At 32.9% G+C, this 26,994-nt stretch overlaps 3 protein-coding genes and 1 long non-coding RNA gene across 5 annotated transcripts; 2 read left to right on the top strand and 2 right to left on the bottom strand.

The window, feature by feature from the left end:
• Positions 1-613: 613 nt before the first annotated feature.
• LOC102661207 (uncharacterized) lies at positions 614-1,864 on the bottom strand. Its single transcript, XM_006574935.2, has one exon. It carries the CDS (start codon positions 1,862-1,864, stop codon positions 614-616), a length of 1,251 nt encoding a protein of 416 aa, XP_006574998.1.
• Positions 1,865-10,145: 8,281 nt separating this feature from the next.
• On the top strand, positions 10,146-14,977 carry LOC100783446 (uncharacterized). The gene is made up of 8 exons (XM_003518771.4): positions 10,146-10,616; positions 10,943-11,023; positions 11,322-11,381; positions 11,984-12,027; positions 14,099-14,141; positions 14,261-14,332; positions 14,442-14,543; positions 14,641-14,977. The coding sequence occupies exons 1-8, from the start codon at positions 10,275-10,277 to the stop codon at positions 14,758-14,760; spliced, it is 864 nt and encodes a 287-aa protein (XP_003518819.1). The 5' UTR covers positions 10,146-10,274; the 3' UTR covers positions 14,761-14,977.
• Positions 14,978-17,319: 2,342 nt separating this feature from the next.
• On the top strand, positions 17,320-19,445 carry LOC106797824 (uncharacterized). The gene is made up of 3 exons (XR_001387103.3): positions 17,320-18,379; positions 18,523-19,086; positions 19,174-19,445. It is a non-coding gene; the product is annotated as an uncharacterized lncRNA (long non-coding RNA).
• A 5,653-nt stretch (positions 19,446-25,098) lies between these two features.
• On the bottom strand, positions 25,099-26,994 carry LOC100792298 (putative F-box protein At1g32420). 2 transcript variants are annotated; one of them, XM_006574934.4, is made up of 3 exons: positions 26,051-26,994; positions 25,773-25,972; positions 25,099-25,602 (listed from the first exon to the last, which is right to left on the bottom strand). In XM_006574934.4, exons 1-3 carry the CDS (start codon positions 26,778-26,780, stop codon positions 25,342-25,344), a joined length of 1,191 nt encoding a protein of 396 aa, XP_006574997.1. In that variant the 5' UTR covers positions 26,781-26,994; the 3' UTR covers positions 25,099-25,341. The 2 variants fall into 2 exon arrangements, with proteins under 2 accessions (XP_006574997.1, XP_003520151.2); XM_003520103.4 differs by having other exon boundaries at positions 25,773-26,993.

Raw genomic sequence — 26,994 nt, 5'->3', positions numbered from 1 at the left:
TCAAAAGATAGAATCCCCCACATCTCAGTTTCCTGGCCCTTTCTTTCTTTCTTTCAATAATGCAAGTGAGCAACGTTTAAAGCAAGTCGTTGCCACAGTAATGGGTCTCACCTCTTGTGACGGGTTAAATAAATTAAATTAATAAATGCAATCGAAATTTTATATCATATTGATAGGTGATAGCAACGGGTCAAGTGTCAAATTTGGCAACCACTTTTGTTGTAGAGCTTGCAATCATGTGTCTATTACCCTATTACATAAACTTTTCTACATTGGAAAATTTGTGACACCCCGGATTGGTTTTTGGCTCATTCTTTTACTATTAATAAGGTTTATTATTTCATGATTGAGAGGCACTTTCCTCTTTGCTTCCTCTTCCCTAACGTTTGATGATAATAGAAACATTTTGAGAAGGCATGCAGTTTCCAAGAAGTATGAAGTTTCCTCATTTACTGAAAAAACATTAGTACACAAGAAAGATAATGGCTAATGACCAAACTAGAGACAATTTAAACCACAGACTATGACTCTTCTACCCTAATGAAGCTACCCAGGAAGATGGTTTCTTTTTTGCATATGTATTTGATTTGATGATGCTACTATCACTACTATATCATGCTTTGAACATAAAGTCTTCATCTCTTTTCCTTGAGCTTCCCCAATTTGAATGGTATCTGAAAATCCACCTCCAACCCTTCATGCTTTTCCTTCCCCTCTTGATTCCTCTGTCATTCACAGTGATTCTACATGACCCTCCATTGGTTAAAACTCCATCTCCTACCAACCCTCCATAAGAACCTCCACCGCCATCATGTGGCATGAAATTCCCACCTCTGAAAGAAGAGAAGGTATCACCCCCCATGTTGTTGCTCATTTTTGCAGCAGAAAACTCATGCTTTGATTCTGATGAGTAATCAAGCTTCAAGTCAATGAAGCTAGACTCATCCATGCCTTTGAAATCACTCTCTCTGAGTGAAAACACACGCCTATTTACCCCACCATAGAATCCACCACCATCACCAACACCATCCATTAGTCCACCACCCTTTTTCACACCACCCTTGAGATCACTTCCACTTTCATAATTATTGTTATCAAACAAGAAATCCCTCCTCTCTACTCCATCAAAACCACTCCTTCTTGGCTCAGCTTCACTGTATCCACTTCTCCTCCCAGATTCCAACATATTAACCCCAGAACTCCTAGCTGCAGAAATTGAGCTTCTAGCACCTGACAACACTGAATCACCACCATCCTCAGATCCAAATATCCCTCCACCCCTGAAGCTGCATAGTGACCTTGACCTAGACACACCCCCTTGATGATCCACCATCCACATCTCATTGTTTCTCTCATCAAACCCAACAACACTTCTCCCACAACCCTTCTCTTTTTTCTTCCTAAAAAGCTTCCCAATCTTCCAAAACCCACCACCACCACCATGATGATGCCTCTTGATCTCAACACAGCTGCTGCTACTCCTCCTCAGCCCCAGAACCTCATCCTCCTCCTCCTCCTTATTGGCCTTATTGTGATTCAAATGCTGAAGAACCACTGGGGTACTCTCATTGTTCTTCTCATTCTCAATGAGGAATGAGACCCTCCCAACACCCCCCACCTCAACAGTGCATGAGTTGCGATGGGAAGAGACCATCTCATCAGAGCAAGAACACGAAGAAAGCCTTTGCTCCCCACAATCAGAACACACAAGCTTGACCAAACGGTCCTTGAGACAGTAAGCACATATTCCAACAGAAGAAGAAGAAGGGTGTTTCTTACATGGGAGTTCAGAGGTGGAGTAGTAGTAGCAATCCATGTCATTGGTGTAAGCCTGATCTTCCACACCTTTGTTTCTCTCCCTCATGGCTTCTTCAAGACGGAGGTGCCTCAAGTGTAAAGTGAAAAATATGGCAAGGGGTTTGGTTTAGTTTAGTTTAGCTCTATGAAAGAAAGAGAAAGGAAAAAGAAAAGAAAGAAAGAAAAGGGACACCAAATAATACTTGGCTTGTAGAAGCAGCTTCCTCTACGAAGCTATGAGTAAAAAGTAGAGAATTCTGAATGTGAGTGAATGAATGAATGAATAAAGAGAGAGAGAGAGAGGAAGCACAAGGCGTTTCCTTTACGTTTTCTTTGCAGGAAAAAACAGTGATAGGAAGGAAGAGAAAGAAAAAAAAAGGAGTGATGCAAGAAATGAAAAGAAAAAGAAATAATAAAGCACTAGCTCCTGCAGGCATTATTATGTAGGGAAGAGACTGAAACAGCAAAATTGAGTGAACAAGTGAACAAACTCTTTTCAATTTCCATCACTTTGCATGCATTGCATATGTTGATAAAATGTGTGTGTGAGTGAGCACATCAAACACTATATCTCCATTCCCCACCGTACCACTTTGAATTGCCACTTCAAAGACCCTCCTTAACCAAATTTTTTAAAAAAAGTGAATACGAATCATCTGGTCTTGAGAACCCATCAATCTTTCATATGAACTGTCAACAACATTTTTTCCCTAAGGAGTTTTTCTTTTTTCTTTTTTTTTTCTCTTTTCCCTTGACTTTTGCATGCCATTGTTGGTATTGAGGTTTGACAATAAATCCTATCCCCTCCAATACCCACTTTGCATGTGTCCCCTTGGATTAGTGGGTTGAGAAAGCAACCCTTCATAGTAACAGATGAGTGTGGCACGCATATTCATTTGTCCACTCTCTTTTTTGCTCCCTACCATCATCACCATTATCATTTGTTCTAATTCTATTCTATTCTGTTCTACTACCCAAGCTATAGTCCCTCACAAAATGTGTCCTTTCCTCGTCGATCATAACCACGTGTCCCACCGACAGATCTACCTTGCGGGTCTTTCTCACTTTCAATAACATATACTATAACCCTTTCTTCAAATTTTTACACCGTTATATTTTACTTAGACATATAAGATTTTATTATCAAAATTTCATTTCATTTTATACCATCAATCACTCAGAAATCAAGAAATCATCTTAAATATGATTAAACATATGCTTGTAGTTTTTTTTTTCACAATTACAATGAAGCAACTCTTCGTTGCTTCCATTTTTTTCAATTATCTGCCATGATTTATGGTGCTAGAGTCGATTCCACAGGATTTCCAAACACACACTGAGATGATATAATATTATCTATAGTTTTAATTGAATTCAACATATATTAATAGTATAATTTTATAATGTTACTACTTTTTGGTCTTGATTATAAATAATAAAGGTCTCTTATTTTTTATCTTAAATATAAATAAATTTTAATTATCTATGTCTTATTTAATGATTTTTTTTTTAAAATGGCTAAAAACTTTTTTTTATATTTGCTATCAAGTTTCAATGAATGATAATTTTTAAAAAATATTTGTTTCTTAATTAAAAATAACATCATTTAATAAAATTAACTAATTTTCTTAATAAATATAAAATATGTCCTTTTTTCTTATAATCGATACTAGAAATACTTACAAGATGAAAGAGAATAACATATTTATAAAATTAACTTTATCATTATTAATTCATTTTTTTTGTTTTTTAGCCTATATCATTAATATTATAAAAAATATAAGTAAAAAAATTAATTAATTTTATATTGAAAAATTAAAATGAAAAATAATTAAAATAAGTTTTTTCTTTTTGTACGATAATTATCTGGTAATAGAAAAATTACCATTGATCGTTTCATTATTATTGAAGGCATTAATGATTTAATTGATGACTTAATTGTGAATAAATATGGTTTTGAAACATGAGTTCATTGAGGTCATTGGGAATGAATGGTGACCAATTTCAACCATGACTTGATTGAGGTCAGAGACTAGGTTGATCCATCATTGGGGCAAGATATGAGATAGAGCTTTGGCGTGCCGTATTCATTCGATTCTCTCTATCTTGTCTTTTCCACGTAAAAGACTGTTTCATTTCTATGGTCGGGGAAGAAGCCTCATGCTAGCAAGTTACCCCTTTGGCATTACAATCATCAGAGCCTTGCATGTGGCAAGTGAAGGAAAGATGCACCATTTTGAGAAAAACAAATTGCAAAAGGTGTAGTTCTTAATTTAATTATGCTTTTTTACTTATTTATTTATTACTATTGTTACAGCACAACAATTTTTCTTTTGGGATGAGGATTTATTTCTGTGGCCCATTAGAAGTTCAAATGTGTAATATCAGCACCATAAGATTTGGATGGAGAGAGCTCTCACTTTAATCACTAAAATCCATTGACGTAAAAAGTATTTGACAAAGGAACTGAGTTTCTTTTTTATTTTTATTTGGACAAGTGTATATTTAATTGCAAATACCGAACGGATCAAGCAAACCTATATGGTCTGTTAAAAAAAACACCAAACATATATGGAAAGAGTTCAAAATAAAAAAATATTCTATAATTGTATTTTTTTAATAACTATATGTATCTTTTGTATTGTACGAATATTTTAAGTATATTTAAAATTATTTAATAGAATTAATAAACTCACAGTGCAAATATTTTTTATAATATCATTTAATCATAAATGGTCATGTATGATAAAATTAATAAAATTTTTAAAAATTAGTTTTAAAAAATTATACTGATAATATTTGAAAATTAAATTAAAAATATAAATGCAGAAAAGGAGTATATATTTACACGACAGAGCATATAAGCATATAAATAAGTTGTTTCGTTTTCAAAATAAAAATTATAATATAAACATATATTAATAAATTAAAATGCTATATATAATATATGTGTGTTTTATACATAAAACTAAAATCAACGTGTAATTAAATAAAAGTGGGGAGCACATCTCTCTCCCATTTTTGTTTGTCCTTAACAAGTAGAACAACACAAAAGTAGTTTGTTCAAGTATGTCTAATTTCCATTTTCATTTTTATTACAAGTTTTTCCTAATATTTATTTTATATTGAAAGTGGTTCCACTCTAATGTTTGATGGATAAAATTTGATTAAATTACTTATTTGATCCTTATATTTTCATGATTTTTACTTTTTTAATTCTTATAGTTTGAAAATGATCTTTTTAGTTCTTATAATTTATATTTTAATTTTTTTTTAATTCCTATAATTTTGAAAGTGGTTTTTTTAGTTCCATAATTTCATAATTTTTACTTTTTTAGTCTTTATAATTTTTAAATTACAGGGATTAAAAGAGAATTAAAATGTAAATTATAGGAACTAAAAAAACCACTTTCAACCTATAAGACTAAAAAAGTAAGATCAAATAAGTAATTTAATCTAAAATTTAATACTCAAAAATGATATATAGAATGGTTGCTAACAAAAGTAAGAGTAAGCTCATGCTCATGTTTTATAATGAATATAAATACTAGGGATTACACTTTACTTTTACCAAAGAAGATGCGAATCGAAAAGGAGAAATAATTACTTCTCATTTTAGTACGTAGATGTATCAAAATAAAGAGAAAGAAAAGGTGCTAATTTGAATGCTCCAGCCTTACGTTTCCGAATGTCTTTAGAAAAGAAAGATTTTCATCGCAAACAAAAAAGGAAAAAAAAAGAAGTTTTCCCAACCAATTTCCTTACAGGAGCAAAGAAAGATCATAAAGAGGCCATTCAAATCAACATGGTAAACTCACTTCCTTCATTTTCAGCAACATGTTGTTGTACCATTAATGTGGTGTTGATAAAGATCCATTCATAGCAAAATGATAATGGTTAAAGAAGAGTCAATGCATTTGATTGTTCCTTGAGTGGCTTCAGAAATGGTCATGAAACTCACCCTCACAAAATAGTACCATGTCAATTGCAATTTTTAACAGTGGAAGCATGGTACATTAATCAAACATTGCAAATCAATGGTTAAAAAACTCAGTTATAAGGGCCAATAGAAACACTGCCATGACCATGAGACAAACATAATTGTAGTGGTGGCACGCCCCAAAGCATGCACAATCCTATTGAATCATTGGGACAAAGAGGCAGAATAGTATATTGCTTAAGCAATGTTGTATTGTCTCTCCTTTTTTCCTTTATTTTTTTATTTCTTTTTTCTCCCTCATAGTTTCTCTATAGTAAATCTCTTGAGTTTGTCGTAATTTATAAATATTAGGGTAATCATGATGTTTCCTTGGTCTTTGTTCACTAATTATTTTGTTGTTTTTGCAATCAATTAAGTTTTAAATGATTTGGGATCTTAGTAAAATACACTTACTTACATCGAGCCATCCAACAAAAGTGAAAGAGACCCAAAAAAAGATAAAAGAAAAAAAAAAGGATTTGTCTATGTGCTTTCTTTTGAATGCGAAATGATTAAATGCAATTAACCTACAAAGTTACGGGCATGTTGGCTGTCTGACATGCACCTCTGATGGACCCATTTTAGTCCTATACTGTCTCGAATGCTCTAAGCTGGTTTATAGCTGTTCAATTATTTCTTGTAATCTAGTAGTAATTAACTATAGTAGCCAGACAATACCAGCCTAGCTAAATACAATATATATAGTTTTTTCTTTAAAAAAAACAATAAATATATACAAAATATTTTTGCTGAGCGTTATACAAATTATATTAAGTTCGATCCGTATTTTATTTATTTCAAGCTTTTAACTTGCTATTTATATATTAATACGTGTTAAATTGGTTTATTTTGATTGCAAAAATAGTTGAATATAATACTTACATATTAAAAAAGAATTTTTACGTACTGTTAAGTGAAGATTTTAATTTTATAACATAAGAAAAGCGAATAACTTCTACTTATTTTAAACTATGTTTAGTAAAGTTGTAAATAACTCACTTCAATTTTAGACTATATATTAACAAATTAACTTATGAAATTTTAGGCATACGGATTTAATTTGTATACACTGATGTATTATTACGGTAAAAACTTTTATAATGTTAACTAATTAAAAATTATAATAAGTATATATAACTTTTAAGTTTTAAGATAGTTAATTATTCTCAAAGTTAACTAACTTACTATATATGACATTCGTAATGAGGTGATAGTATACAAATTGAAACAACAACACACAAGTTGATTAGTGTGTTGTGAATTTTGGAAAAAATATCGCAAATCAACATTTATAGCAGTTTTCTATGTGCTTGTAAGTATGTTAAGGAGGGTTTATGCGTGAGATATGTGAGTATATATATTGCTTCACCATGGTTGTCGTATGTGTAAGCTGTATATGCATAAGCTGCTTATAAACTTTCCTTTAGTATGGATTTGAATGTCTGGTTCAATGTGTTATATATGATGTGTGTTTTTCCCAGTGTAGTATGTGTGGTTAACTCTCCTGCTTATTTGTTGTATAACTACAAACCTCACTCTTCCTTCTGTCTTTTTTCTTTGTTGCTCTGCTCAGTGTCAAACAATAGATGGATGAGAGATAACATATCTAAATCACCTTGGACGAACTCGGGGAATGGACATAGCATGGAGTGCAATAGGACAATACTAACTTTAAGGAGTGCTTACAATGGCAGGGTTTAGTTTTTGGATTAGGGCCATATGTAGTAATGATATGCACCAAGTCTCGAAGGTAGAATGTAGTCTCCATTCCATGTTAGATGATAGGGAAATCCACTAGTTAGGTCTCAAACTCTTTCCTCTTTCTAAGCCTTAGTGGTTCTGAGCAAGGTAGTAGTAAAGGTAGTAGTGATATTGAAAAGAGACCCATCATGCTCCCTTAGATCATGATGTGAATGATCCCAAGTGTAGTTGTGATAGTTGCCCTCTGCTAAGTGTAGAAGGGAACTATTAGTTAGGTTGGAGGGTCAAGTGTCTAAGTATGTTTCATATAGTTGTTTGTTTCATGTTGTAGTGATACATGAAAATCACAAGTGTACAATGTAGTCAAGTAATAAATCATTGTTTCACATGAATTATACGTTTGACTATGTAATTGTTGCCCATTAAAAGGAATAAAAATGAGAGAATTAAAATTAAAATGAGAATAAAGTTGAGTGAATTCAAGATTTAAAAAATAAATTGAAAATAGAATTAATAATTAAAATTGATTGAAAATCAAATTATGAAGACTTTCAAAATTAGGGGTTTGCACTATGACAATGACTAAATTAATCCAATTATCCTTGAGTTATTTCAATTTCCTATTGAAGGTGAATTAAACTAAGATACTTTTTATTCCCTCTTGAAAATGAAGAGATATCTAATTAAACTAACTTCATACTCTCATGGTGACTACATTCAATTAGATCCTTTACGCTAAATATTAATTTATTCCAATCATTTTAGGGTTCAACCTACTCTCATGGTTTTACACCTAAGTTCCTTTCTATTGTTTCTAGAATTATAGGTCCACTTCTCAATATATCACCAAACCCCCTAAATTAATGTTAAACGTTGGCCAATATATTCAACACAAAAGAGAAGCGATAAAAAGAAATCAAAGGAACAAGGATAGAGGAAATTAATTCATTCAAACAGCATAAGGTTATGCCTAATCTTAGAAATAAAGACTGTTCGCAAGTATCCATGAAACAAAAACAATCAATAGAAAAGATTCTAACCGCAAGTGAAAGAGTAATCAAGCCTCTCAATTTGTTCCCCACTAAGCTGTCTAAAACGAAGTTCAGAACTCTAAAATAGAGTCTAAAAAGTCTACATAAACTAGTAGGCGATAGAAGTTTTGAGCCCAAAAGTAAACAAAATGAAAATTAGAGATTGTTGAACACGGATGTGCGGATTTCTTGCAACTTATGCAACTTCAGAATTTAGCAAGTTTTGGAACGTGCACAAGTGTGCAAAGCTTCAAGGGCTTCCAACAAGCTTTTTTCTGCCTCTACAAGACAATGCTCCAAACTTCAACCTGCATGATCGCAATGCATCAAATCACTCTTTAGGCACATCTAATCATGATAAAATCCTCTTTTAAAACACAAAAACACAAAAAATGTAACAAGTTCGAATATATATATATATATGGAAAGACCAAGTCTTAAATGACAAACAAAACAAAAAATCCTATCTAAAATGAGACATAATGATAACTAAAATTGCAATGCATCAAGTAGACACATCGGGTTAGGCCTTGCCGAAGTTTTGTTGTATTTTGTACATGTATTAAATAATTGATCTAATTTTTTTTATAAAATAATATCTATAGAATTCATTATATTTAATGTTATTTTACAAATTTTAAATATTTTTGTGCATAAAATTTATTTATATTTTAATATAATGTCAAAGTCTTATAAATATATAGTATATATATAATGCATTTAATAAAATCTTATCATATATGTATATGTTTATATTATTATATATTATATAATTTTTATAATATATAATAATATAAATATATAATCATATGCTCGAAGTCAATCATAGCAGCAAAATTTGATGCATGCAATGCAAAACAACTACGAAAAGCTCCATAACTATCTCGAAAGATAATCGTGCTTGCTGCATGACTAGAAGATCCATGAGATGATACATCAGTATTACACTTAATTAAACCGTAGATCGGAGGAAACCAACCAAGTTGCTTAATCTGGACTGCCTTTGGAGGTTTGATCGAGACCAAAAACTTCTGTAAAAACCAAAAACCAGAGAAAGAATTTGAGGCATGTCCCTTTGAAAGATATCATGATAAAGATGCAGCGGATATCACTAAACTATAATAGCCCGACACAATGGAATTTTAACATTAGTGTTAGAATTGATATAAATAATTGAAAAGTGATTGAATGTAAATACCTTGTATTCTTTTTCCACTCTATCACTCTTTTCTTTGATATCTCAATATTAGATTTTATGCATGTTGTAGTTGTGACATCATATAAAAATTTGACGGGTTTGGTGGTGAGGATCTCTTTTCCCAGGCCTTAGCGTTTTATTGTAATTTTTCCATTGATAAAAAAAATTCTCTAATTCATCTCAACTATGGTAAAAATCTTTTATCTTTAAGGATTTTTTTTTAATAAAAAGCAAAAGGGACCCAATTTTTATTAAGCGTTCCAATAATCGGGCAATCAAATTAAAATTTCCAATGATAAAAAATTAAACTAAACTAATTAAATTAATCAAATTAAATATTTTAATAATAAAAAATAATGAAACTAATTAAGTAAATGAGAAATAAATTAGTAATTCAGAAAAATAAAATAAAATTGAGACGCACTACACTAGTGTGTTCGTCTTGTTCGGCAGTGATATTGTAATTTGTAACTCTTTTTTTTTTTTCACTAATCCAGTCTCATTTTCTAGAAAAACCAAACCACAACGACCATTTTCCGCCGAACCAAACACGACCTTAGTCTCCTCCATGATTCCCCTCAAAACTCATCCTCATTCTCCCTTCATCTTCTCCGTTTCCAAAACCAACCCACTTTACTTCTCTTTGCTCCCCACTTCTATCTCTCTTCTCTCACTCAAACAACCCCCACCCTCTCTCTCTTCCAATCTTCTCAGGGTTTCAAATGTTGGAGTTTCAGTTTGCAGAACCGAACACCACGAAGAAGAGGAAGACAAGGGGGTTTCGTTGGAGCTTCACGACTTGTCCCCAAATGGGGAAGTGTATCAGAAAACGCTGCAATTGGTTGAGTGTTCCATGTTCGCTGCACTCACCGGTTTGGTCTATTTCTTGAGCAACTCCCTTGCCATTGAGGTTTGTTAATGTGGATGAAAAATGGGTCTTTGCTTGTTTATGGAATTTTGTTGAGAAAGGAGACTAATGGGTATGCGTTTTTTTTGGTTGGAAATTGGTTGGTTCTAACAAAAATTGAATCTTTGTTTGTATATAAAGTTTGGCTAAGAAAATAGAGTAATGTTATTTATTTATTTATTTATTTTTTGGGCGGGGGGTGAAATTTGGTTAATGCTAACAAAAACTCTTCTAGTCTTTGTGTTGGTTGAAAAGTTTCAATTCATGTTTTGGATGTTTATTGATTTTTTTTTTTATCTCACTGTTTTGGCGTTTGTTTCTGATTGCAGAATTACTTCAGTTGTTTCTTCTCATTGCCAATAGTGATATCCTCAATGAGATGGGGTGTTGATGCGGGCAGGAAAACTCTGGTTAGACTCGCTAGTTGCTTCCCAAATGGCTGTAGATAATTCTTCAAGAGTTTAATTTATGTGTAAAATATTTTTGTGCCGACATCCGATGGGAATTTACCTTATTGTCGCATCGTGTTAATGAATAGGTTGACATGGTAAAGGGATCAAATCTTATTGGATGTCTGTAAAAATATTTTAAACAGACAGTGTATATCTGTGTATGTAAATTAAACTCATTTTTTAAGTATTCTTGAGTTGTTATTGACTCATTGAGTTATCAGATTATTATTAATGTTGCATTTAATTTTTATTGTAGGTGGCAACGACTATACTTTTGCTTGTCTTGTCTGGTCCAGTTAAAGCTCTAACTTATTTGGTGAGCTTGTTTTTAACTTTATAAACTTACTGAGCTAGGCAATAGGACTCTGGAATCTGCCTTTGTGTTTTTCCTTGCTGCTGCCTAGTGTTTTGTTTACAAAAGAATGGAAGTGTAGTTTTGTGAGCCAAAAGGTCATTTTATGAGAATTGAGTATTTTTATATTTTAGGATGAGAAAAATTGTTTAAAAATTAGTTGTAGGATACATCTCTTATCAAACATGTGTTTTTGTTAACGTGGTATTAACTTGTGTAAATGTACCAACATAAAGTGTATTCAGAGCTGAACATATCACCTGGGTTATATTTTTCTCCCTCTAGAGATGGTAATAGTCAATGAAGATGTTTGCTATAGCCCCTACCATAACAACACGCCAACTTTTTTGCATGCGAATTGTGAATTAAAAACCAGTATACCATTGGCCATTTTTTGTAAAATCTGCAGGCATGATCATTGAGAAATTTAATCTTGTAGATCTTGGAACAAAGATTTGCTCCCTTCATTTTCCCTTTTCACATATTTTATGCTGGTTTATCTTTAGTTTGGATACTGTGGTGTAACTGAATATAATGACATGATTTGTGATATATCTTTTTTGCAGCTTAAGCATGGTATAGTTGGTTTCACAATGGGTACTTTGTGGCGGTAAGTCATGCACAAATTTTATTTTCTTATAAACTTCACATATAGGTAAACTTTGTAATGAATTTCATTGAATTGAGTTTTACTACTCTGGTTGTATAATGCTACTCTGGTTGTATAATGCTGTGGATCATTGGTCATGATAGTTGTTTTTTTTAAGTTAATATGAATTAGCTTCACCTTGAGCTTTGACATGAAATTCTTAAATTTGAATTTTGTAGCATAAGAGTGGGCATGACTAACAAGTAATGTTTTAATGTATGCAAGCACTGCAATTTATATTTGTTTTTATATGTTGCTTTGTTAATGCTGATTTAGTCTGATTTCTGATATTATTCTTTCTATATTATGTGGCAAGATGATATCACTGAACCAATTATAGAAGTAAAATAGATAGCTGTGTTGGATATATCCTCACCCTTTGCCACCTTTTTTCTCTATATCCCTCCTCTGATATGAAGTGAACTCCTTTACCTACAATACACTCTGCTGTCACGTAGTAATGTAGTTAGTTATATTAAGTCACCATATGTCCTGTCCTGCTTTGGGGCTCAGATGTCCTACTTCTCAAATATTTTTCTAATATATACCCAAGACAATGGTAGAGGCTGTTAAAAGACTCAAATGTACTAGTCATACAAGTGATAGAGTGAGGAAATAGGGTTGTCGTTTCCTACGAAGACCGACAATCAATCACTAGCTCACGCAACTTGCTACTATTTGGACTAACCAAATATATTTGATGGAACACGGAATTAAATTCAAATCTCATAATTGATGTTTAATTGATTTTATGATTTTGAATTAATCAAGAATCAAGAAATGAAATTGACTAGGGTTCAAATCTTTCTATTGTCCTTCTAAGTAATCAAACTCAATCCAATGCGAGATCATGAAAGTGAAGTTTCTGTTTGAATTATCAAAATTAAACTATGTTCAATTCTTTGAATCTAGGCCCCTTCAATTAAAACTAGGGTTCTAATAATCCCCTAGAAAAACATAGATCTAATTCAAGCCTTGAGTGTAGAAATTTAGCAGAGCACTTGCTCATGAAACTCCCTCTAGAATATCACAAACAAGACAATTACTCTTATTTCTGGTGGCATTCATATTTTTCCGGTCACAAACACAACCTCGAATCAATTCACTAATGACTGGTTAGGGTTAGAGGAAGCATGAAATGCAGAGGGACATTGCTCAGATTGGTAGAAGAAACTTGCATTGAATAGAAATGAGTCTAATTTCAAAGAATTCCAAAATTTCATTTATCCTAACCTAGGGAATTTATCAAGACATGAAGAAATCCAGAAAATCAGAAAAGGAGAAGAGGTAACGTCTGGACTCTGGATTGAAGCTCTGAAATTCTTCTCCAATGTCAGATCTTCATGTATGAAGAGAGATTGTCAAATTTCCCTCAAGATCTCTTAACCCCCTTTTCCCTCTCAAGTAGGGATAGTGATCCCAGTGCTCCATGCAACACTGCAAATTTTCCTTGCCAGTGCATAGTGCCGGGATCAAGTGCTGAATAACTGAATCTGATTCAGCACTGACATCAGGGTTGCTTTCTGTCGTTTTAGTGCTTAGGGCAGCACTTCACTAGATTCCAGCGCTTTTAGCACTTGGAGAACTTGGGCTCTCCATCAGCCTGCACTTTTCTAAGGTTTGGAGCCTTTAGCACTTGAACAATTGATGCTCTCTGTTAGCCAGCACTTTGACCAGTGCTTTTCCTCTATTTCCAGCACTTAACGCTGGTGCCTGTATTTCTGGATAGCTTCTAGGTGTGCTTAAAGCACTAAAGTTAAAATTTTCCAATGCATGCTTTACTGCAAAAAAGAAATGAAAATCAAGGTAAAAAATGGGCATTTAATTGGATCTATGAATTTAATGAACTTCCTAGGTGGTTATTTTCTTCAATTTCTATTGAAATTATTTGCATAAATTTGAGATATGAATTTATTCGAGGCCTATCACAAGACTGAAATATTCTTATAAGAATGACAACTATAAGTTGTTAATCCCTTTTTTTGTTGTTGAAATAAGCTAAATAACGTGTCTTCTTTTTACATCTTGTCAGGACGGGAGCAAGTTGGAATATGTCAATTTTCTTGTGCACAATTGTAATGTTTGTTACCTTTTGCCTCAGACATCTTATTACCCATTTGAAGTGATTGTTTTATCTGATTCTTTTACTCATTTTTACTCATTTCTTATAATAAAATCTTAATAATGTGCACAGGTACGCGCATTGGGTGCTGTTGGCTTTGTCTTGATTTCGTCTTTCTTGATAAGGGAAAACATACTAGCTTTGGTAATCAATTCTTAAAATTCTCTCCTAATCTTTTTATCATCTTATACTGCAACCACTTTTGACTTATATTTTTCTCTTCCTCTTGTTTTGTGGGAAATGTGGCCTGTAGATCACCATTAACATTCATGCTTCTCTCACATTTCTCCTTACTGCTGCTGGTGTTACTTCTATTCCTTCAATGAACGTGATATATACCCTATTTGGCATTTTGGTATGTTACTATTGTATTATTCTACAGTGTCTTTGTATTGAATTGGTTCTTGGGTCATTAAAACACTGATGTGGTTGTATTCTCTTTTCATGTTCAGGTTTTGATCAATAGTGGATGTTTCATGTTCTTGCTCCACCTGTTGTATTCTGTTTTCCTTACTAGAATGGGGATGAAGTCTTCACTAAGATTGCCAAGATGGCTGGAGAGGGCCATCTGATGCCATATGTATTCAAGGTGTTACATATTTTTCAATTGAAATGCTATTATTCTCTTTGGGGGTTAGAGAAGGGATAAATGGGTGAGGTTGTTGTATATTAGTAGTATTTACAACGGCATTACCATTCAACACACTACAGGTATAAATGATAGGAACTGGATTAGATTGTAGACAAAAATAAACTTAAATAGCGTTATAATCTTAAGAATATTCAAGAGACCTAGTTCTCTCCCAAAGAGTTCCCAAATTCAAAGATGTCTCCCTCTCAACCCCTCACGTAAAAACACAAACATAGTTTGAAACTCGATATAATAATACTTGATTTGTTGAACTTAATTTATGAATCAAATGAGTTGAACTTGAGTTATATATAATTGACTTAATTAAATTTTTCACACCTGAAATATAGCATGTTTTTAAAAAATTACCTAATATTCATTTTTCTCCTAAGATACTTGAAATTTTTTTGCGTTTCATTCTAGTACATGTTGTCAGGCTGTATTCGTTAAGTGATGACGTGATAGACAGAGGGATACGTCATCACGCCTAGTCACTAATCATGTAAGTACATACCTCTACATCAATGTCATGTCATCACCTTCTTCCTCTTTTCCATTGTTGACCACATTGCACCACCACCGTCGTCGACCGTCGCCACCACATCATCCAACCGCTTCTCCCCTTATAAATTGATCAAATACTAGAAAAAATCAATTAAAGTGAAGACCAATATCATCATTCAAAACAGAAATCTAAATTAAAAGGTTGTTGTTGGTTGTAGCAATTAAAGGAAAGAGGAACAAAATGTGAAACTAAAAGAAGAAATGAAAATAACAACTTATCTCGTCATGATGATCAACATTGGTGCCGGCAAACCTCCAACAAAGTCCAAAGTGACGAGTTTGACGAACAAGAGAAAAGAAAATCACTAATTGGAGTAGCTTTGAGAAATAATAACCCCAAAGGCCGAAAATGACATAATGCGTAATCTAGGTTCAATTTTTTATTTGAATTTTAGAATATTGGGGACTAAGAGTGCTTTCAGGAAATTGGGGCTCATTAGTTTTATGGATTTTTAGTTCTTTGAGTTGTGGTGGAGTTGGGAAAAGTTTGAGATTCACAGCAAAGGGTTTTTTATTTTTTATTTTTTCAAGTTGCTTCTCTACTTTTGTTTGGCCATGACATTCTTCCATTGCGAGAAGTCGACATCGGCAACCGTGGCTGTAAGGTAGCACTTTGGAAGGAGGATTTAGTGAAAGATGAGGTGAGATCTGGTGTTGATTTGAAGGGCACGAGTTTTGTTTGATTTTATAATTTAAGATAGTGGCGGCGGCAACGGTGAAGGCGAAGTTCCAGAGAATGTCCAAGATGGTGGTGGTCGTCACCTCCCGCACCACCATAAACGACTCTCCCTCTCTTTTTTTGGCTTTCATTTTTTTAAATTAAAAAAAATAATGACGTGGATGCATGTGCTTCGATTTTTTGTTTTTTGATTGATTTTTTGGTTTCAATTGGAATAGATTAGTTTATGAACCCAACAAATGTAAGAATTGAGACAATTGCTTGGTGCACCCAACAAAAGATGAATGTGCACCCAACAATTTATGTGAAGTAGCAAAAATGTCATTCACTTAAGAATTTAAAAAGCATTCCTCTCCTTTCCCTCATCTCCTCTCCCTCACCCAGTATTGTTTCACCCCCTTCACGTTTTCGCTTCCTCTTCTTGCGTCATCAACTCCCGTCGTTGGTGCCTTCGATTGTGTTCGCCACTCCCTGCCATTGTCGTCGTCGAGAGTGCCTTCCTTTTCTTCGTTGATGTTGTGTCTGAGTGCTTGTTTTTTAGGATTCGAATGTTGTATATTGCATATGGATTAGCAATCCGTATGGATATACGGATTGATTAAAAATAATAATAATTGAATTAATTTTTTTAATTAAAAATAAATTAATATTTTTGTTGTATAAATATTTTATTAATAAATAAATTATTGTTGTATATTTTTTCTGTGTTTATATTTAATTAATTATATTTGTTTTTTGAAGTTGGTTTTTAATAAATAATTTAAGAATTTTGTTTATTTAAAAATGAATGTATAAATTTAATTTTATTTATTTATTTTTAAAATATAAGTAATTTATTTATATTTGCTATTTAAGTAATTTATTTATTTTATTGATATAGTCATATATATATATTATTACACCCATATTATTAAATATTTATATAATAGTGTTTGGAAGTATAAAATTAAAATTTATTCATTTGTTTAAAAATATTTAAAGGTGTTGAGATACTAATTTGTTAAAAAAAATAAAATAGTCATTTATTAGAAATAAAAAACAAAATTATAGTTAGATTTTGGTCATTAATTTAAGTTTACTAGAATTAGTGATGTGAAGTCTATAAATTTGAAAAAATAATTTCTATATTCATTTATGAATATATTAAAGTAATTAAAATAATAATAAATTTTTTATTTATGAATTATTAAATAGTAGTTTATTGAAATATTATTTAAACGATGACATTAATTGTTATTATTGTTTAAAGGTGCAGATTATGGTTAGAATAAGATGATTGTGTTGAGCTTTAGACAAGGTTATAGGAAGAGCTTTAAGGACATAAGTTAGTGGTGAATTGAATGAAACCCCTCAATGACGAAGGCCTACAACATCTGAATGTAGGCAACAAGCAGCTGCACCTGTTGCTGATGATGTTGATCATGTAGATCATGAAGCTGACGAGTTCCATGACCAGGCTCAGGAGGCAGTTGCCGATGATGTAGTTGCTAATGCCCAGGTTTTCCAGTTGAGCCCCACGATACATTAGTTGTGATGGACTATGTTCATCATGTGGTAGTCACATTTTGGAATGGAGAGATATTTATTTTTTAAAACATACAATATTTTTATAATTATTTTTTATTCAAGTTAAATTGATTTAAATTTTTATTTTCAGGAACGTCCTGAGTTGAAGTTGTCCTCCCACAGAAGGAAGGTAGAGAAATTTGGAATGTCTGTTCCAGAGATTGAAGGCATAGTGGTTGTCACAGGATTAAGTCCTCTAATTGCATGCTCCTTGGACAATGGTGACAAGGGACTTATATATGTTTTTGCTGAGAGGTGTCATAAGAAAACTAGTAGTTTCCATCTTCTGGTAAGAAATGTCACTATCACCCTCGATAATGTGGCATTGTTGCTTTATCTGCTCGTTACAAGTGCCTTTCATAGCTTTGAGGCTCCTCATGTAGACCAAGTCGTGGACTTGTTGGTTGACTTGCTTGAAGTTAGTTCACAAGAAGGAAGAGAAAAGACATTTCAATGCCATGAGGCATGTGTTCGGCTATCCTGGCTGCGAGACATTTATCGTAGCAAATGTGACGCAGGATACTAGACCGTAGCAGCTAGAGCATATCTTTTGCATTTAGTAGGTTGCACACTCTTTGCTAACAAGAGTGTCACACACATGCATGTGGTATTCTTGGATGCATTTCATGACCTCAGCCAAACTGGAAGCTACGCATGGGGAGCTGCTGCATTGGTCCATATGTATGAGAATTTGAATGATGCGTCAAAGAGAAGCGCTAGACAACTTGCAGGATATATCACACTTTTAGAGGTATTTATAATTTATTTTAAATTTAATATTTAGTTTTTTAGTTTATATTGAGTATTGCTTTGAATTTTTGTTGTTTTTAAAATATGTGCAGTGTTGGATCTACGAGCATTTTCTTATTGTTTTTTCTTCTATTGTTGCTAAAGATTATCGTGAGAGGAAACCACATGTTTGTCGTTGGAAGTCTATGAAGGCATTATCAGTGTCAGCGCATCATAAGCAGTTGGATAGATTGACGTCCTATGTTGTGAGCTGGATTCCTTATGGTGATCACCCGTGCATTCAGAGAGTTTGAGCTGATCTCATTATTTTCTGGACATATTAGAAAGGGTCCATTTATTGTCATACACCAACCAGAGAGAGTTGTGCGAGAATTTGGTTATGTGCAAACCATTCCTCCACACCATGCTGCTTCATCTTTATCTATAAAGGATATTGATGATATATGAGTTAAGTTTTCTAAATACCTTGCATCGGTGGGTCATCAGCTTTGTGGTACTCCTGGATAGTGTGCATTGGACTACATGGAGTGGTTCTACTTCATATCTCACCCCTTCATGAGTCCGAAACAGCTTAAGGATTCTCCTAGACATCCACTTGCAGTGCACGATGATACATTTATTGAACCAAATCCTCCTCAGCAGCCAATGGATATGCCAGAACCACATGCAGCTGCACTGGTTGATGTAGACATGCCTCGACATGTACTGGTATAATATATTTTCATTTCTCACTGTTAGTCATTTTATTGTCATGCATTAAATGTTTACTTTTTACCTTGTTGTCAATGTTGTAAGAGGTTTGCCAAGGAATAGCAAAAAGGTTGTAACGCTTGATCAACCTTAGGGTAGTCACTGAAGGAACAAAAGCATACACTGTGACCAAGGAGAGCCTAAGGATCGTCAAGGGTGTGACTATGCAAGGGAGTGTATATATTCAATTGAGACAATGGCGGCGTATGTCGGACGCATGAAGATTGTTAGAATTTTTTAGGTTTTATATGAATTATGTATGTAATATGACGGGATAATATTTATTATTTATTGCTATTTGATAAGTTTTTATTTTATTTTCATTTATGTAGTATGTGAACATTAAATTATTGACCTAAGTATATTATTATGTTAAACCTTAAATCTAATTATTTAATCCTTCAACCCTAACTACATAATTCATCAACACTGAAACCCTAAACCTTAATTCAATTTAATTAGTCAAATAACCGTAAAAAACCCCTAAAACATAAATAATTATACACAGTTTGATGTTTTCTTTTCTAATATGATTATTTGCACAGTCGATAATTATGTTAAATAAATACATATATGAACGTCCAATGAAACACATGTTAATTATCATATTACATGACAACCCCATAAGTATGTTACAACAATGTACGTTACAAATATTGACTTAACAATAACTAAATGCTCAATCTTCCCCTAAATCAACAAAGTTTGTTTTCAACCTCATCAAATTTGTATACTGCTGCTTTCTACTAATATATGGTGTATGCCATTATTTTCTTGATAATGACAATTTGTAGACCATAACAAAGCTACGGGCAATAAAAGACAATGATCTCTCAGAAATACCTATTACATAGGGACATACACATTCAAATTATCACAACACATTTTATTACATAAACTATACAAACAGGATGATCATGCTTTTGCCTGAACAAAATGATTGTCATACACATGAATGATACATATAACGTGATGTATAGAACAATCTCTTGGTGGTTGACTTCTAAGAGGAAAAAATGTCATACTTTGTTGGAGAGAAAGAGAAACAAGGATGACATTATACCTTGATGTAATCACATATCTCATGTCGATTATATTCACTCACTTATCCATGGTAACCTGCATGTAACAATTTTAATTACATTTATTTAAAAAAAATTAATCCATCAAAACGTAACAAAAAACTTATATACCATGGATAATCCATCCACAAGTAAGTACCACTTTAATTCCTCAAATTTGTCTCTGCCACAAAGCATGTAGATATACTCATAAGACCATTTTGCAAGTTCTTTAAGCAAATGGTTACGAACCAAAGACCATGAATCTTCACTCATACCTAATAAGGCAACAATTGCATGATATCCACAATTACCATCAGGTTTGACATCGACAATGTTTTCAATGGAATCATGAATGCATGGATGAAATTGATCCAATATTGGCATCGACATGGAATATGAAAACAACCAAGTACAAAGGACAAAGCCCCTGACAATGGCACCAAAAACTTGTCAACTCATTGGCAAATGCATCAAATTATCACAAGTAGTAAAGTAAAACGAGAGTCCGAGTGTCGAGTCCACAAGAACTTTGTTTGTACTTAGATTGGTGTATTCCCAATTTTCAAGAAATTAATAAATTAAATTAAAGATTTGAAAGATGGAAAATTAAAAGTAAATTGACATAAAAATTGAACTAATATTTAAAACAAGAAAGAGCAAGAAAAACAAACACTTTGAGAGTTGTGATGCGAAAATTGATTCAAAATACAAATAAATTGGGGCCTAGCCTATCAAAACTACTCTCGATGTAATGTTAATGATTTTTCTCTATTTAATATTATTCTAATTTTTACCTACATCTACTTATATATTCTAACCATGATCCTTCAAGTGAAAAAGCCCGATTTATTTGATCTTTCCTCTAATCTCTTAGAAGAATAAATTAAATAAATTGCATTAGAAATAAAGATGCATAAAACATGCTAAACAATATCATTTTATCCTTAGACATGAATCATTTAGATGTCTTTTTCCAATTCTTAGAAGATAAATATTTCCCAATGCCTAAATCCTAAAACAGATACGTGAATATGGGTGATCAAACTACAATCAATAAAATTAAGCATAGAAAAAAGGGAATAAAAATTAAATAACATTAAATAGATAGTAGGGAAGAAGTTACATCACGAGCGTTTGATTGTTAAGCTCCCAACAATTGGGGGTTTAGCCTCTCATTATCATGAGAGACTTTAATCTTTTAGGGGTTGATGGAGAGAGAAGAAGAATGAGAGGGATGGGGAGGGAAAGAATGAATCTCAAAGGTTGGTTTCCCCTATTTGGGAGAGACTCTAATTTCGTGGATATTCAATGTAGAGTTCTAAGTTTCGGTATATCTTTTTCCTTTGCTTCCTCCTCTTTTTATAGGCCCTAGTTAGTTTAATTTTCATGTAACTATGCGCTAAGCGCGACTGCCTCGCTGAGCGAGTGAGGTGGTGGTCACGCGATTAGCGCGAGTTGCGCGCTAAGGACACCTTCACGTGGTGTTTGACTTCTGCATGTGACTTTTGTGCATCGAGCGAATGCTATGCGCTGAGCGATAGTCTTTAGATCTTTAACTTCTCTTCCAAGTTTTCTTCTGTGTTTCTACAACAAATACACCATCAAAATAGTATAATTCATCAGTTTAGATACCTATTGGACAAAAACTTTGATGATGCTAAAATTCTAATTATTTACACAGAAATGAGCAATAAAAAGGGGAAATCTAACAATTTTTGTATGAGTTAATCATAAAATATACCTATGTCAAGTAGTTATCAACTAATCACTCCTTTCACAACCAATTAAAATAAATGAGATCCTTCTTCTAATTCAGATATCTGTGTCTGATCTCATAATCACGCCACAAAACCAATATCATAAGCAATATATCAAACCCAATGCAAAATATCATCACAAGTAACAAACACCTACAATGCAATCCATACATGTTTATTCTTCAAGGGACATTCATTTACTTACTTTAGCAATAAAAAATCATATTAACACCTGAGAAGTATTGAAGGCATCAGAACAATCAATATGTTGATGCACACCAGGTTTCTCTTCATCTACTTCATTCATACCAAGTCCCTTTTCATTTTCTTCATTCATATCAACTTCTTCTTACATTATACTATTATACATCCACTGATCTTCGTTCATCTTAAGAAAACATTGAAAAAAATTCAATGACAAACAAACGACCCCTAACCACATCATACATATACTATCACATAATTTTTATATTTTTTAGTTGCATTTAATAATATAATACATTAAAATTGATAACCATATATATATATATATATATATATATATATATATATATATATATATAAATTTAGACATCCATAAACTAATGTATGACACAATATAACTATTTTTTGACTTTCATAAAGTAGTTAACTTAATAATATTTACACAAATATTATAAATATTTAAATACTCATGGAGTATTAGCTACCAAAAATATTATCAACTCATTTAGGGACTTACCTTTTAGTCCATATACAAAAATAATATACATAAATAGTTACCTAGAAATTAGTTATAAGTATTATCTTTTTTATTATAAATTATATTGTGATAAACTACTTACGAATGTGTTGCTAATATTTTTTCTTAATTGTAATTCATAAACTTATTAGGACTAACATTTATTTAAAATAAATGACTAAAATAAAATAAAAGTCTAAATTATTTTAAAATAAATATGACTTTCAAACTATAAAAACTAAAAAGTACAAATGAACTATGAAACTATACGTATTTAAAAATATTTTAAATAATAATACTAATTAGTTTTTAAAAAAAATTAAAAAAAATTAAAAAAATAGAACTTAAGGATTAGACATCCTTAAGTAACTTACGGGTATCAATACCTTATTTCTGCCGTTAACGGTCACACCAATTATCACCACAAACACTCTTTGTCGACGAACCACCATAACACTTGCACCTCAACCAAAGCAGACACAACAAGGAAGGACCTCTCCTCTCACGAGAATGAATGAATGAATGCGAAGAAAACAACAAAATGAATGAGTGAACAAGACAAAAGAAAGAAGAAGTAAGAAGGAATATTTCTAGAATTTCAAACAAAAAATGCTGAATGCACAAAACAAAAGCCAAGCATTGATTGGAATGTTGCAAAACATGAAAGAATGGGCTGATTGGATAAGGCCAGTGTTGGACAAGTGAGAGGTGATTCGAGAGGTGTGAGGTGTGAGGTGTAAGTTGTGAGTAGGAATGCGAATTTGTTGTTCAATAGGGCTTGGGTTTGGATGGGTATGATCGAATTTGAGCCGAAAATGGTCAATCCGACTGAAATTGAGTATTATATTTTTCACTCTATTTTTTTTTTTTTTATCGTTGGAGCCTTTTGGTTGGTCTTTTTGCATTAGACGGGTGACAGGCGGGTCGGGTGGTTTGGGACGGATTTCGACGTTTGCTGAAAGATGTATTACAGTTTTTTTAAATCAGCAAAAAAGATATAAATTGAAGATAGGGTACCAGTGGTAACAAATTACGGTGTAAATTAATATATTGTGTTCTTTTTCAATCACAATTAGGCTCACTTTAAAAATCAACAATAATTTAAAAGTTAATTTTGGTTGAAAAAAAAATGCTTGAAAAACTGTATAAAAGGTTTTTCCTTTGCCAAGACAAATTTTGGTTGTTTTCTGGTTTTTTCACAGGATGTTGCAAGACTTGGAGGTTCAAGAATCTGCACTTTGATTGGATTGTTTATCCTTCATTACAGAGCACTCATTATTGTTCATACTTTTTTTTTCTTCTTTTTTTTCCATTCTTTCCTCCTCCCCAACTGTTGTAGCATTATGTCATTTATGCACACCAAGATATAATTTATTAATTTGCAGAGTTTCTTTTTATTTTTACATCATGATATTTGTGCGGATTATTCATTTTCGCTAGAGAATTTGACTCACCACGTTTAGTGAGATTTTTCTTCCAAATCATATTTTTTTCATCCATAAAATTTAAATACGAGACCTTATTTAAAAAAATTATGTCTAAAATCACTCAGATTCACGACTTATCGATAAATAATAGTTATTTTGATCCTACATGATCTACATGGTGCATATTTTCCTTTCTATTTTTCCTACAATAAATATTCATTTTGCTTATATAGAGCTACAATATTTTCTTGGTGATGGGAGGGTGAGCCAAGCTTTCACTTATTTGGATTCATTAAGTGCCTAAGTGCAATTGGCACAAGAACCTTCATATTTCAGAGCATTTTGTTGCTTTTATGTTGTCAGCTGATAATGTATTTAAAACCTATGTGTTTTCCTGCTAAATTATAAGAATAGAGAAATTATTACAAAATTCAAAGAAGTTATTATTTCTTAAAATCTGAAACTGAAACTAATTTAATTCTCAAAAAAAAAAAAAAAAACTAAAGCTACACGTTGCATCACTTTGCTTGTGGATTCTATTACTTCATTTTTGTATTGACCAGATAAACACAACAACTACAATTTATAAGAACTTTCATTTCCATGAATAGGTAATAAAAAGGTGATAATATCATAATGGCATTCCAATCTATAGCAGGAAATGATTTAGTTTAGTGTTTGCTTTATTTGAAATAATAACAATAGTGAATGATCATCAAAGCTGCATTCCTGTTGATTTTCCTTTTTTGTCAGCAGGAACAAAGAGAATTCCTTAGCTATTGGTTAGGGACTAATTCTTTTTAGGCAAGCCTTAACCAATTTACTTAATCAAACCTTAATGGTTTAAATAAGAATGAGTTGACCAAATTAATTACAACTAATTCAACACTTCTGCTGCAAAAATAAACCGAACATCAAATACGATGCCATCTCAAACATTTGAAATGCCAGTTTATGTAAGATCCAGAAAACAGAATTCCCTTAATGCCATAAGCTGGTCATACCAGAAATCAGAATATATTTTCTTATGTCTCCTCAATTAAGAAGCAACATCTCATAAAGAAAGAGTATTGCTATTAAAAAAAGAGAGACAAAACATTCAGAGTGACATGACATTTTTCAATTGGACATAAAGAAACTAGTAGGGCAAAAAAGAAATCCATATCAATAGGTCATAACCATTCCAACACAATTTAAGGCCCCATGCAAGCAAATAGAAAGGTATTTCTCTAGTTATGATGCTGCTACTTTAGTAACCTAAAGCTTTCTTGACAAAAGACAATGCCAACTTCTCTGAATGTTGTTGTCCATGTCAATGGCATTTCCATGATAACAGCACTCCTAGAGCTCTTTGTGTCCATGTCATAGTAAATCGCTCTAAAATTGACTCTTTCAACACCTGTAGGAACATAATGTGGCAGAAGTAGGATCTCACCCGTGGGAACTCTGCAAAGCGGATAAAGAGGAGGGAGGTCACCCAGGATTGGTCCAACAGCGAGTGAGGCCTAAAACAAAATTTAAGAGAAACATTTTAAATGTGATAGAGATATAGTAGGTCATTTTCACCAACATACATGGACTTCTTGCCAACATATAAGGTCTCTTTACTCTATAAAAATTAATAGCAATTTTATTTTTGTTGATGGACCTAAAGCGTGAGTTTTAGTTGTTTTACCTTTGGGCCGGCTCTGAGGTCACCGGTTTCATGTTCCCACAGCTGAGCCTGGTAGTCCCTCAGAATCCACAACTTCAAACCATGGTTACTGAATCCAACCAAACACAAACACCCATCAATTTCCCTGAGATCCGGGTATAGCGAGAATCCAAGGACGCTTCCATCTCCTGAAGGAACGAGTATCTCCCTGAACTGTTCGGCTGCCACATCGAACATAAGAAGACCATCTAAATGTCTCCAATAAATAGCACCATTGACACAAAGGCTACTACTATTACCATGAGAAGACAAAAGGTTTTCAAGATGCAACATAGCAAAGGGTGTTTCAGCAGTAACAAGCCTCCATGAAGTGTCGCGACCAAGAGTAAAAACCTTGACTTGGAGAGTTGCTTGATACTTAAGAAAGCGAAGAACCTTGAACTGGTCTCGAACAGGGTCATATCCAAAATGAGTTGAAGCGAAAAACTCTGAATTTGCTTTTACAGAGTAATAGTTATCACTGGGGAGAGTAATAATCTCTCTGGTGGTGGGGTTTGCTATGAGAGTGAAAGCATCGGCATGAGAATAAAAGCTAACATGGCTTCTCGGGTAGAAACAGAGCAAACCATTGACACATTGGACATTTGTTTCGGAGATTTGAAGGTTGTTTGGGAGGGCAAAGAGGATCGAAGGACGAAGGGGTGTTGTGACAATGCTATTGTTGGGGTGAGGAGCACCATAAAGGAAGGGATGTGAAGAGTTTTGGTTGGGTGAGAGGAAGAGAAAGTGGTGGGTGGGGTTATTAGTGAGTTTTCGAAGATGAAGGAATGAAGGGTCGCGTATGAAACAGTCCCATAACTTGCACACGCACCTGAATCGAATAAGGGTCTTTGATGGGAGCAAAGGGAGGATCTTGAACAACATGATCTCATCTGGGAGGTTTTTGTTGACCCTCATCACACTGCTGCTGCTGCTGCTGAGATTTGTGTTAGAGATCATCAAAGGTAAACCTTTTTCTCTTTCCATCATAATAGGTAATCAAGTTGATCCCTCAAGCAATACTATTCTGGAATGAAAGGTGGTTGAGTCAAGTCTTTCAGAGAAACCAAAATTATTTCATATTAATCATGCATACATGTTTCTACCACAAAACAACAAAGTTCAATCAAACAAAACAACAAAGTTCAATGGACAATACTCAAATTAGAGCACCATACATGTAAAGGCTATGTTGCACAAAACT

This window comes from Glycine max, chromosome 2 (genome assembly GCF_000004515.6).
Source record: "Glycine max cultivar Williams 82 chromosome 2, Glycine_max_v4.0, whole genome shotgun sequence".
NCBI lineage: Eukaryota > Viridiplantae > Streptophyta > Magnoliopsida > Fabales > Fabaceae > Glycine > Glycine max.
The sequence above is the reverse complement of the archived record's forward strand: the minus strand, read 5'-3'. Positions and strand labels throughout refer to the sequence as shown.

Bases quoted from the DNA above. Each gene is read 5' to 3' on its own strand.
- LOC102661207 (XM_006574935.2), bottom strand. From the start codon at position 1,864: ATGAGGGAGAGAAACAAAGGTGTGGAAGATCAGGCTTACACCAATGAC.
- LOC100783446 (XM_003518771.4), top strand. From the start codon at position 10,275: ATGATTCCCCTCAAAACTCATCCTCATTCTCCCTTCATCTTCTCCGTT. The intron at 11,024-11,321 runs GTTAGACTCGCT...TTTTTATTGTAG, and splicing joins ATGCGGGCAGGAAAACTCTG to GTGGCAACGACTATACTTTT. The intron at 14,544-14,640 runs GTATGTTACTAT...TTTCATGTTCAG, and splicing joins ATACCCTATTTGGCATTTTG to GTTTTGATCAATAGTGGATG.
- LOC100792298 (XM_003520103.4), bottom strand. From the start codon at position 26,780: ATGATGGAAAGAGAAAAAGGTTTACCTTTGATGATCTCTAACACAAAT. The intron at 25,603-25,772 runs GTAAAACAACTA...ATTTTGTTTTAG, and splicing joins ACCTCAGAGCCGGCCCAAAG to GCCTCACTCGCTGTTGGACC.